Below are 13191 nucleotides of genomic sequence, written 5' to 3'. Positions count from 1 at the left end.
ATAATATACAATGTGGGTTGGCTTCAGAGGTGGAGGGTTGGCAGATGTAGATAAGGTGCAGGTGTGGCTGGTTAAGTTAAGATGTTGGGCAGCCAATGGAAAGAGAGCAGCCGAGGAAGAGAAGGTGAGAGAGGAAGAAGCAGAGAGAGAACACGTGCCCTGGATGAGGTGAGACAGGAAGGCAGCAGAGGGACTGGCATGACGAGTATGCTGGTATGAGATGGTAGAAGACCTTGCTGCAGCTGGCTAGTTTGGGGAGTGCTGTGACAGGAAGGTGCTTTACCTATTTCCATTGTAGCAGCCTCCTTCCTTACCTTTCTAAAACTACCCCAGGTACAGAAAATTTGTCTTTCCCACCATCCTCCCTTTGATACCCCCCTCTTGGGAAAGGACGTTTCCCAGGACAGATCCCCAGGTACCACTGCTGGTGGGTGCCCTAGGCCACCTCTTCCCCTTGCTATCTTTTGGCCAAAGCAGAAACTAAGTCCTTGGTGCACTGGAAGCATTCGGGCCAAAAGAGGAATAGGGTGGCATTGCTCCTCTGTGGCCACGGCAGCAGCCCAGCCCTGCAGCCCACCCCTGGGGAGCCCAGGCTGGCCAGCTCGCCAGCTGCACTGCAGCTCCACAGCCTAAGGCTAAACCCAGCTGCAGATTTGAGGTTTTTTACCTTGAAGAAACAACCTGAGCTCCTTTGCTCAAAATGAACCTGAATCTTTTCTTGGAGGTTACAAAAAGTTCCATTGACATTATTTTCCATTTCCACCACTGTTATTTTGGCAGTTGGTTTCCACCAAAGGCAGAGATACTGGTAACAGATATAAATATTTACATACATTTGAATACCTTTACCAGCAGAGAGTTCCAGGAATCCTTCAGACAAGTCAGTGAATGAGTGTTCCCCATGTTGAATGAGATTCATCAGCAAAAAACCCACAACACAACAGGTTCCTGAGGTCTGGCCATTGTCCGGTTTTTTTTTGAGGGCATGGTAGGCATATGTGCAAGGAGACAAATTTAGTGATCTTTCTGGAACCTGATATGAAAAAAGGGAAGTGCACTGCCAGCACCCTCTCTAGCCATGAGGGCTCTGGAATTAACTGCATGAAAAATGTGAAACTATGATGCCTTTTCCTCCTTGCAAATACTCCAGTTTCTTTCCTTCTAGAAGTATCTTTGCTGTCTTAACAGACCGGTTGTGATAATTGTGGACTTCTGCTCCCTTTGGTAAAGTGGGATCAGTTATTGTGGGGATCGGGAAAGGGAAAGCTCCCCTCAGCCCTGCTGGAATCAGGCTAACCTGGGAGAGTCAGAAAGGTGTTACTCCCTGGTGACAGACCAGGGAGGCTTGGTGAAGCTGACTGGGATGGTTGAAGGGACTTTCCAGACTGGATGTCAGTGCCATACTGATCAAGAGATAGTGAGCCTGGAATGAAATCTGGGTCTCTCCTTGTCTGCCACTGCTTGGCCATGCAATGTTGAGCAAGTTTCTTTCATTAGTTACTGGTTCCTCAGTAGCCTAAACTATGGGTTTGTGGCCAGCAGAAGCTGTGGAAGACACGCTACGGCTGCAGGCCCTTCTGCCTTGTGCAGATCCCAGCAGTCATGTGGTCAAATGGCAAGTCAGGCAGGGAGCGATTGCAGACAAAACCTTAAATGCTCCAAAAAGGGCCATTTTGCAGTGAGCTGAGCAACTTTCTGCAGCTCTCTGCCTGACCTTGCCATGGCTGGGGCTGGCGCCTGAGGGGTGTGCAGGCTCCAGACCTACAGCTGGCAGGGGTGGGAGGGACAATGTGGTCCCTTTGGCAGCGGTGGTGTTGGTGTGACTTTCGCCCACCAGGAAGCCATGTGCTGAGTCTTTTTCTGACTGGTGCCTCTCTTGCTAAAGATGTAGTCCTGTGGATTTTTCCAGTGTGAAAGTTGCCTGAAATAGCTCCTTTGCCACCCCTTGCCGCCGCCTCCTCCTCACCCTGGACTGTTTGTTGCAACCTGTGGGCATCCTTAGTTGTACCAATGCAACAATTTACAGTAACGTGGTGAACCAGACTGGCAAAGTGGGGCAGAGTAAAAAGGGCACCACCCTTCTTCTCCTTCTTCACTCATGTTAGTCTTCTCATCCATTCCACCATGCAGCCCCACAAACACTTACAGCAATACACCTGACTAGGAGAGAAGGCATGGAACAAGCTGTGTGAGTGGGAAACCTCTGAAAATTGTTTTTGTCAATGAGAAAAAAGTCCAGTGAGAATGTGGTCTGAGAGGACCCGTGCATTGCTAGGCATTTTTGCAATGTATGACTTGGTCTTGCTCTCAGCTGGGCCTTCTGGAGGGGCTCCCATGCAGAAAATATAATTCAGTCTTTTGCTGGTTATCCTGGCTGAAAGTCCAACATGTGACTCAGCTCCTCTCCTAGCAGAGGTGGACCCTGTGTGAGCTTTCGGCTAGGAAGGGACTAATGAGGGAGGGAAAATGAAACGGTCTGCCATTGCCTGTAATATGGATTTTTATTCAATGCTGTATTTTTCCTACCTGTTTTAGGATTCCTTCTGTTGTTCCACAGACTGCTGTATGTAGAGAGAAATGGTGGCATTGGAGAGGTGGGGTCAGGAGGGCTGTGTACAGCACAGGAAGGAGAAGAAGCAAAGGCTTAGGCCATATCCAGTCAAGGCTGTGGGGAGAGTGCTAAGGCACGAGAAAGGCCAAACAGATTATTATAGAGGAAGAATGCCCTGTGGGGGAGTCTTTGCTTTGACCATGGGTGATCAGGACTGCAGCCCTCATTGTAATCTGACAGAATGGTAACTAAATCTTTCTTGCTTCAGCTGACTTCAGTGAGCCAAACATAACAACAGAAGTATCAGCTACTTCTTGTGAATCAACTGAGATGGTGGTAACATGTTCTTCTCACGGAGGTTTCCCCAAACCCAGAATCTCTGGAACCCTCAACAACATGTCTGTGGTGTGGAATGCCATCTGGGTGTCTGAGTCCAGCTTCAGCCCATACAACGTCACTGGCAAACAGTCGCTCAACGTGACCAAGGACACCAACATCACTTGCTCTGTTGAATATGGTGGCCTTGCCAAGACCACCAGTTTGATTCTGAGTAGGTTTTATTAATAGTTTGTGTTACAAAACCATTTTGTTGAATCTGCTGAGTTGCCTCTCTGAGAAAGCAATAGATTTTGTGTATCTGTTCATGCAGGGATGACCCAATGATGGCACCTGTGAGCTGCACACCAAAATATTTCAAAGGCTGTAAGACAGCAGGGTGGGAAAAGAGAGTTACAACAGTACTGACAAGCCAAGATGGCTCTGTCTTCCTGCTGCTCTACCGCAAGTCACAGCTGGGCTGAGGGGGCAGCTGGATCCCATTGTGATCTGGTGATGTCAGCCTCAGTAGCTCCCACAGACTGGGGTTGCCACCACCCAGTGCCCCTCTGCACCAGCATGGTCTTGTAGCCAGTTGCGTGACACAGACCTGGCATTTGAATGGAGGAGCCTGAGAAATTTGTGTGCCTTAACAGCTACGTGTTGCGCTGAAAAATAATTTCCTCATTTAACAAGCATGTTTGTTCCCGCTTCAGAAGCTGTCAGCTGGAATCAAGAAAAAATTCTGCTTTCCTGCACATATTTAATAAAGGGTTAATTCATAAGAAAAATTCCATCACTGTGTGTGGCTTGAAAGTGATAATGTAGTAGATAAGTCTGTGCTTTGAAAAGCTTGAGGTACAAGTGAAAACAGGGAAGGCAGCACACTACAGTCCAGATGTTTTACAGTAGAACGGGATTTGCAAGAAAATCCTTAAAGCCAAAAGACCTTTTTTTTTTTTTTAATGTCGTTACTAAAAAAGTATTCCGAAATGTCTCTGGGTCTGAAGCTTTCATTGTAGAGATAAGGGCATCTTCAAGGGAAGCTAGAGAAGTGCTATTTTTCCTGGGGAATTGTATCTTATTCATCAAGGTGCCTCATTCATCAATCTTACTAAAATCAAAGGGGCTCATGAGGAGAGGTGCCATTCAGCTTCAGAACAAATGCCAGAAACTAGTGCTTTATGAATATCGGTTATTGCTGGATGTAGTGCACAATGTCCCTAGAGATGGTAATGGGAGAAGGTTATGAGTATCATACTACGTAGAAAAGGAGAGTAACAAAAAAAGTAATAATAGTAATACACTGTTGTCACAGATTCTCAGAGGAGGGGGCAATCAAGAGTGGCAAGGGCAGTCACAAAACCTCCACTTGTTGATTTTTAAGATGTGGAACCGCTCCCATTTTGGTATGATGGAAAGGGTCCTTGAATCAAATCTTTCCTGAACATGGAGTTCCAGACAGAATATAGCCCCTGGCAAACATAGGAGACCAACCCTGCTGTGGGGGGGAAGGTTGCACAGTGGATCAGGCTAGTGCCTTAGAAGTTGAATGATGCTTAGTTGTGCCAGATGCAGACAATGAAGATCTGAAGACCCGTGAACAGGCACCAGCTCTGTCCCTCCTGTTGAATTAGAGCTGTACTGTACAAGAATGACCTGTTCTTATCTATTCTAATGTCCAGGCGGCAGGATGGTCATCTCCAGTGGTGAAAAGCTAAGGCTCCAGATCCACTAAAACTGAACTTTGCCACAACACTTTCCTGCCGTGCAGAAAAAGTCTATTCTAATCTAATGCATCATTCTCCATAACTTTTGAATGCAGAGGGGACAAAAATAGGCATAAATTGGGTGAAAACATTAAGAAAAAATGCAGAGTACCTTTGAGAGTGCAAGTTTTCTAGATATGGACTCAGACTTTTCCACCAAGCCTAACCAGTTTCTTTAAAAAAAGATTTAATGTTTTTAAGTATTGCCTGTCTCGACCCTGTTCTGGACAAAGACCCAACATTTCAGATTCTGTGGATATGTTAAAAGTTTCAGAACATAGCAAATTGTGGGGAAATGGAAGAAGTTCAGGTACTAGCTTCATCTATTTGTTTATTGAATAGGTGAGTTTTCAGGCTGAGTATCTAAATTAGTATTTTGCCAGAACCACCAAAATTCACATACCTGCTCTTACATGAAAATGCCAATGTGTTGTTGGGTCTTTTATTTATGTTTTATTTCTTCTGTCTCAGAAAAAACAAATTACTGCATTGACCCTACTGTGCCTCCATCTTATAATGTCATTACTGCCTCAAGTATCATCATTATCATCTTCCTTTTGGCTATCACCCTAGCAGCAAGATACCTCCCAAGGCATGGTAAGTGTAGCTCCTTTTTCAAGAAAGTGTCTTTTCCTGCTTATGGAGTTTCCATGTAAGATATACATTTATAGAAAATAAACTGACACACTAGGTATTTTTGTACCTTCTCATTTCCCCTTTTTTTTTTTTTTTTTTTTTTTTAATTAAAATGCAGCATCTACTGTCACAAAATCTAAGTCCAGCTCAGGACTTTCCTACGTTTTTGTGTGCAGGCAGCACTAGGGTTCAGGTTTAAGAGTGAAGGGTTGATGGGGAGTTTTGAAAGCAGATCAGAATATTTCCAAAATCAGGGGTATACAGGACTGAAGAGATTCACAGAGGTCCATTTTTATGTATGCCAAGAATCAATGCCAAGAATCTTGGTCATCATTATAGACACAACTGAGCACTGACGGTTTCAAAACGGGGTCTCTCTACTCACCCTACTCAGACAATCCCTCAGAAAAGTCACGGAGCCAAAGTTACAAAAATACATAGTGCTAGGGCCACAGAAAAGACTGAAGCATAGCAATGCCCCACTTTTAGGAGAACCCCAACTGGGAGACATGGATTTGCCATCTTTTTGTGGCCAAAACCACCACAGGTGATGTGCCCTCTCCCAACCTATGAAGTATTCTGTAACTCCAGGCATGTCTCCAGGAGCTTTTCAGTGGCAAAGGGGACCTCAAGCATCTCAGGGTTAGCTGGCAGCTGAGTAGATTCTTTTTTTTTTTCTTTTTTTTTTTTTCCTTTTTTTTGGTGGCTCAAAAAAAAATCTCATCTGTTAGCTGTCACTCCTAATCATGTCTAAGCTGACCTAGCCAAAAAGCCCCTGAAAATGTGGGTAGACATCTAATGGATCTATAAAGGCAGTTAGGCATCCAGTCAGTACTGAAAGTCAACCGCAGCAGATGCCCTATCCACACCCTGTTAGCAGCTTTGAAAAGCAGTCCTGGAGAAAGATAGCAACACGTTATAAATATCACCCAATCAAGTTCTGGTCGCTGGGGAAGTCGAGTCTGGAGACAAGTATCCCACACTGAGGGTGCTCTAGGTTCAGCCCACTTAAACCAGAAGCCACCAGCCTGAGCATCTTAGCTCATCACAGTTGCAGTGGTACCTCTGGTTGGAAAGAGGTTATTTGCTAAGCAGCAGGGACTCAGTTCACTTAGGGACGCTTGTAAGTTTGTTGTGCTTGTGTCCTCTGCTGCCTCCGTTTCAACTTCAGACAAGTTCACTCCCAAGTCAGAGGTGTGGAGGTAGCATTAATATTTTTCTCTTTCCCTCCTCAGCAACCACATCCCTTCAAAAACCCATGTGACCACTGAGTCAGGCTGAGCTAATTCTCTTTTTGGTGTTTTATCACAAAGAAAGGAAGCTTCTGGAAGGCAGTGACTCTTGGCTACACCTCTGCACCTCCTCATTTTCCACTCGTGCCCCTATGACACCAGTGCTGGTTCTCTCCTGCTGTTCCCTGGGGCTGTGTGAATGGGAAAGCAGCAAGCAGGTTGAAACCAAGAAAAATCACAGCTGATCACAGCCTGTGCTGTTAGCTGCGTGGATAATGAACCTCTGGTTATAGGAGAAAATTAACTGGAATCGGAAGATTTGGCTCTAAACAAATATAGCTGGAAATTAAAAGGTTCCTTAATTAGTATCAGTAGTATTCTGGAGCATTCTGAGATAGCCTTTTATATTGAAAGCAGATTGCTTTTAAAGTAGATGTAAAAAGCGTACCAGCGTGGTCGAATGTGATCACCTGCAACAGCACGGGACATGGCTGCATAAACTGGAATTTCCCTTTCAGTCCCGTTTTCCTAATATGCACAGGGAGTAGATTTGCCGAGTCAAGTGGTGCTGTTTTGTACAACCACTTTTCAGACCAGGCCTTTGTTGGAAGAAACTGAAGATAAGAGCTTCAATCCAACTTCCCAGTTTGTACGGTTGTCACATTTCAGTGCTGCTGTGCGTTGCCACCCGTCTGGGAAGGGAAATACCTGTCCTAAGAGTGCTTTCAGCTGGTGTTGCCACCTTTCAAGAGCTACTGTGGGAGCTCAAAACAGGTCTGAGAGTACCTCTGTTGTTCTGGCATATGGAAAGCTGAGCTGGAAGCTGCCTTGATGCTAAGAGTGGTTTCTGAGCTCAAAAAGCCATGCTTCAAAGAGCTGAAGTGTGGGAGGGGAAAATAGAAAGATAGAGCAAAACGGAAATAAGGGTTCTCAGATGTGTAATTGTGGTGGTGACCAAAACATCTAGATGCTTTGTTGAGGTTCACAACTCCCTACTTGGAGGACCTCATAGCCTATCTTTGTAGTAATTTAAGAATGGAAACTCTTGAGATTGTTTTTTGGGGGGAGTTCTTCAATTAATTTAACAGCAAGTACCAAGATTAGACCAAGATTAGAGGTCACTTGAAGGATAGCTTAGGATCCATGTTGTAAAATTTGTGCAAATACAATTTGTTGTAATAGTACAGAGAGAGTCATCTTGAATTATTAAAACAATCATTCGTAGGTGCTGAGATACTAAGGGGATCTATTTAATCTGAACTCCTTTTAAAGCACTGAAAGAGTTTGTTGGCTGGTTCTTAACACTGGCGTTCTTTCACTTGCTTGGGTAAACTGCATCTAGTGACATGTAAATTTTACCATTATTTCCCTTCTGGCCTTATATTAGCATGTAGCAACCTGTCTTTGTGCCAGGCTGAGGTCCTAGCCCTGTGCCAACGAGAACTGTTTTATCCATATGACACTATATAGGTCACATTTATATAAAACAGAGCTTTCTACCAGATCAGACTATGGGCCAGCCGTATTCAGATGTATGGCAGGGTTAAGTGCTGCCAATGAAAAATAGAAGTAACCAGACCTGAAAGATTTCTTCTATTCTTTCTTTCCATTCTCAGTTATACTTTGTTGAAAAAGACATTTGGATTCAGTGCTTTCATATCTTCTGGAACTCCAAATACTAATGAGGGATCTTCTTTTTCAGTCTGTTCTCACTGTTGTAAGCCTCAGGATTCAGTGGAAGAGCGTGTGAAAGAATATACGAAGCCACCCATGAGCTCTAAAGTGACATCTGAAACATCATCTGTATGATCAGATTGCATTTGCAGGTAGTTTTCTTCACCATTCTTCTCTTGGCAAAATAGCTTCTCAAATACTGTTAGATTTAGCTCACAAAACCACATGTGGCTTTTAACACGAGTGTGTGCAGTCCTTTAAGATAAAGAAAAGCACTAGAGTGCTGTTGCCAACTCAAACACATGGTGTTTCCCAGTCAGGTAACCAGAGGAATGATGCTCCTGTTGCTTGTGGTGTATGGCTTGCTTTGAGTTATCTCAAGTGTCTAGAAACGAATCTAGTGAAAAATGTTGGAGAATTGAATTTCCTGGGCTGCTAAGCTGCTTTCTCCACAGAGTGGACCCTGCACGGATGACTTGCAAGGTGTTGTGGCGTTTATTTCCTTAATTAACATAAATTTTTAGGGACTAAAAGGGGATGAAAAGAGAGAGAGATGAAGGAGAAGGAACATTTGACAACTTTGACTGCCAGTGCCTCCTCTGAACCTGTGTAAGGAAGCTCGTTAATATCTGAGAGGTGGGTTTGTAGCCCATTCATCCATCTATCAGGATCTGCAGTGACATCCCCTGCTACTGCCCTTGTGCTCATTTTATGGGCCTCCCAACTAAGAACTGGGCAGTCTTTTAGTTGGACTCATTCGTGAGTAGCTCATCACTACTGTGGGTCACACATGTGGCTTCAGCCCCTAGAGGTTATTTCTGGCTGATGCCCTGTGAGGCGTGTGCCTGATCTGATGCATAAACAGGGGACCATCACTGATGATGGAAATGAAGGATTGGCCAAATGGTGATGAGGGAGAGGTGAACAAGAAGAGAAGAACTCCAGCTATCCCAGTAAGATTAGCAATGCCAGTCTACTGAGATATCTCCCTTTCTTTCAGCAGCTGGAGGAATGGAGAAGGAAAAGTTTTCCCTCTAAGACTTGCCCAGGAAACACTCATATTTTAAAAGGAGTTACTTTTGATAATGAGGTGTTGTGAAGGATGGGCTGGGGAAGGCTGGGGCTTACCAGGGTTTTATGACTCCAAAGCATTATATTCGTTTTGGCTTGAAAGCGCCGCTGTGTTTAGGGCTATGTCTTCCAAGAAGACATTTTTCAAGCCAAGAGACTTAGGCAAGATTAGCAGTTAACTCTGTTCTTATTCACATCATTATCCAGGTGACTGCGTTTCCTGCTCTCACCTCAGCATGCTGCATTGCCAGGGTAATGCAGCAGAGCAACAGCTGCAGAGTCCTAGAAGTCATGAATTTGTCACACTGTGCGTTGCAGTAATCTAAAAGCTTAATGTTTCTGAGATGGAAAAGAGGAGAAACGTATCATTCAGGACACTTGTCTCATTTCCAAACCTGACCACCCACTCATGTTTTCCTCGGGGGAAGGCCCTCTCTGGAACAGATATGAGAGCCTTGGTTGGCATGAATTTGGTGGGGGGCAGGTTGTGAGGGGACTGACGGGAGTTCACCTACCGAATAAATCCCTTCTGCCACATTACTCTTTTGTTAAAAAAGCTTGCCAGGCTTCTTCTGTAAGTGGCTGGTGTTTCCCAGCTGCAGTGCCTGGAAGGGCTGCTGTCTGTGGACAGGGATGGAAGAAGCTGTGCTTCCTTAGTGGCCGTCATCTCGGAACTTTGTGATGTGCTGAGCCACGTCCTACTGCTGCTTAAATAGGGTAGTGCGTTCACTCGTCATCCTCACTTCGCAGAGGGGTAGCACCTCCGTATGGCCCAAAGGTTTTCACAGTAAGCCTTGAGCCAGTCTGTCGCTCACTGTAGGGCCTGTCTTGAGCTGTCTGGCTCTGAAACAGCTCTGTCTTCACTGCAATAGGAGCCCTCTCGTGGAGGGCTATCGCAGGTGATCCCTGTTTCTGGCTGACATTTAGGATTAAGGAGAAGAGGGGGAAAAAAAATCATTAAAATCTTTTCTTTGTGTCCCTCAGGTTTCTTACCCTGTGTATTGCGCACTGCAGTCCCCACTGTTTGTTGTACAGCAATGCTTATTGCGTTGACCCTTTGGCTCTCTGAAAGGGGATGACAGCAGGAGAAAACTGCTCAAGAAGACTGACAACATAATCTTGTGTGAATGAATACAAACCCCCACCTACAGCACAGAAGCTGGGGGGCGGTCACATTACGATGGGGTCACTGGAATTCCACCTGGGAGGACCCTCCGTGTTCCTGCAATGGGGCAGGAGAAGAGCATCGTCAGCATTGTCACACCAGCTCAAGAGTTTGGGATCCTCTGGCTTTGATGCTGCCTCTGTGAAAATCAGGGGGCCTGCAGAGCTCTAGCAGGTAGCCCATGCCCCCTACCCCCTTCAGTAATGCAGAGCTGGCCCTGGGGAGAGCCCAGGCCCTGACACACAGTCACAAGTCGGGCTCTGCCTCCGTGTTGTGACTGGGAGCAGCTAAAACTTCTTTTATATTCAGCCTCACACGGATATGTACCAATACTGTTGTTTGTGCTGGAAGACTCTGGATTTTAACTTGACCATTACAGATACATGTCCCTTCTCCCCTGAAGAGGCAATAACGCATACACTTCTCGTGAGGCAGCACCTTGAGGTGGGACTGGATGCCTCGTGCTTATTTCCAGTGCTATGAGACTTCTTAGGGAATGATACATACTGAAGGCACACCTAACAGCTAACTAATATTGCTTATCTACAGCAGTGGCAGAAGTTCTCATAACCTTTTTCTCCTGAAAGGACGGTCTTGCCAACCCAGGTCCCAAGATACAGCTCCTCCGTTAAATTACTCAGAGATACAGGAGCACGTCTGACACAGCACAGCCTGCTCGCTGCGGGTGGTGCGTGTGACTGCACACATGTGCACACCTTTGCGCATACACATGTACGAGCTTTTACGTGCATTCCTTGTAAAGCCCCATTTACATTTCTGTAACACTCAGTGGTTCTCTCACATGTATCTGTTGTAATGAAATGCAACTCAGGGCCTTGCTTCCTCAAAATAGGTCTGCATTTGCTTGTACATTTGCCTAGGTAAGGCTCTCCAGGTTCTTGGGAGCTTCTCACAGTGACGTAGAGATTTACTTTGCGTTGAATGTTGCTGCTTTCTGCCAGCATTGTTTCTACCCAGCCAGGACTTGAGGGAAGTTCCCTACAGGATGCTGACATTGGATAGGACTCATCTGATCTGGGTGACATTCTTGCCTACTGTGTAGGAAAAAGTGGTTTCTCATTTTGACGGGAAAAGAGGAAAAAGCCCCAAGCCCCAAGAAGCTTCCCAAGCAACTCTGCATACTAACCTAACTCCACCCTGCCCTGAGTTTGACAGGTTTGTTTCTCCCCTTTTGCTCTGTTCCACTGCCAGCTGTGCCCATTCCCTGACTGCTCTATCCACGTGTGTAGTTAACAGGGCAGACCAAAGCCTGAAAGCACCGTGTCGTCCCCTTTGTGAGATGTTCTGTTGCTTGAGCCATTTATCTTGCTAGGACACAGCAAAGAAATACTCCGTACACTTCACTTTTCTCGAGCAGGTACATATTGAGAGAGAAATTGCTGGAGGAGATAGGAGGGCCAAAAGCAGTTTATAGAGGATTGGACTATGACAGCCTAAGGGATCATGTCTCCAATAAAAAATAAAGACACTGCTCCCTCTCCTGCAGTCATGCTGCCCCATCAGCTTTTTTACTGCTTTCCCATTGTATGAGGTAAAACGGGAACTTCAGAACATCCTTATGCAGGGGGGTTTGACAGAGAATGGGAGCTAAGGTGGGTGGCGGGGAAAGCGCACTCTTTGCGCTTGCGCATTCTGGTTGCAAGCAGAACATAGATGACGCTGAAAGCAGTGTTTCCAAAAGGTAGCCTGACCTTATTGCAGGACTTGGGTGTACGGGCAATGATGTCTCATACTTTCCATGTTTCCTTTTATTTCAGTCTGTGCTTGTTCTTTCCAGCACAAACTGCTACCTTCTTGCACGCTGGACACCCTCTTTCTGTATTTTCTCAGCTCGTTTTCAACACTGGGCTTCCTTCCCTGCTATAAGCACGACACATTTCCACCTCGTCAACCACACCACAACTCTGCCAGACGCACCAGCTTATTTTCCCTCTGACTGTCTCGTGCTCTGCTTCTGCTCCTGACTGACAATTGCACAGCCTCCTGGAGAAGGCTTTGTCTTTTGCACCGCGCCAAACCTTTCTACATCACCACAGACTCCTGTGACACTTTAAGTAACTTCTTCTAAAGGAAACAAAAAAGTTTCACTGACAAATATGTCTAGCATCAGTTTTTAATATTCTTGATGGGTGGGTTATTTCATTTATTTTTTCCTTAAGCACTTACATTATGAATCGTGGGTTTTATTGCCTTAGGCTGTATTGAGTGAATTGCACACAAATGGTTTCTGTGAGACCTTTTCAGCTTAATATCTGGGTCTTTGTCCTAGGTGAGCTGCTCTGTTTATCACAAGTATTTTGTCTATAACGTTTTTTCCCCGGGGTTCCTCCTTTAATTGTATTAAAAAATAAATGGTAAACTTGGTTTCATTTCCTCAGTAATCCAAGATGTCTGTTCTATGTGCTGGGAAACGGCAGAGCCTTTAATTATTCACATAAGCCCCAGCCACCATTTTGCAGCAGCTAACTCCGTAGCAACAAGGCAGGTGATGCAGCTGGTTGACAAAGCTGTAACAGGTACAGCTGGTATGAAGGCTCAGCTCTGTTCGGTGTGCTCAACAGCAGTGACAAAACGGCACCCAGGTGCCCAGTTTGTAACTTCCACGTATCTTGTGTCTGTCAGTTTGTCAGGGATGAACAAATGTCAGTGTAGCTACGGTGCTCGACGCTCAGTTTGCAACACGTCTGCCTTCCCCATCCCCAAAAGGGAGGTTCTCTGCAAAAGCAAAATCCAGTGTAAGATGTTCTCAGTGCATCC

The 13191-nt window shown here is 45.5% G+C and overlaps 1 protein-coding gene across 5 annotated transcripts in view; it reads left to right on the top strand.

Annotated features, from left to right (window-relative positions):
- The window catches only part of CD80 (CD80 molecule), a 30636-nt gene extending 17829 nt beyond the window's left edge, over positions 1–12807 (top strand). For 4 of the 5 annotated variants that reach the window (XM_037378023.1, XM_037378024.1, XM_037378022.1 and 1 more), the window contains 4 exons: positions 2820–3101; positions 5107–5232; positions 8206–8329; positions 10233–12807. In XM_037378023.1, coding sequence (XP_037233920.1) covers positions 2820–3101; positions 5107–5232; positions 8206–8312 — 515 coding nt within the window. In that variant the 3' untranslated portion in view covers positions 8313–8329; positions 10233–12807. The remainder of the gene's footprint in view (positions 1–2819; positions 3102–5106; positions 5233–8205; positions 8330–10232) is intronic. The other variant, XM_037378021.1, reaches the window with a different exon arrangement.
- The last annotated feature ends 384 nt before the right edge of the window (positions 12808–13191 follow it).

This window comes from Falco rusticolus, chromosome 2 (genome assembly GCF_015220075.1).
Source record: "Falco rusticolus isolate bFalRus1 chromosome 2, bFalRus1.pri, whole genome shotgun sequence".
Classification (NCBI taxonomy): domain Eukaryota; kingdom Metazoa; phylum Chordata; class Aves; order Falconiformes; family Falconidae; genus Falco; species Falco rusticolus.
This window is presented reverse-complemented; position numbering and strand designations above follow the sequence as displayed.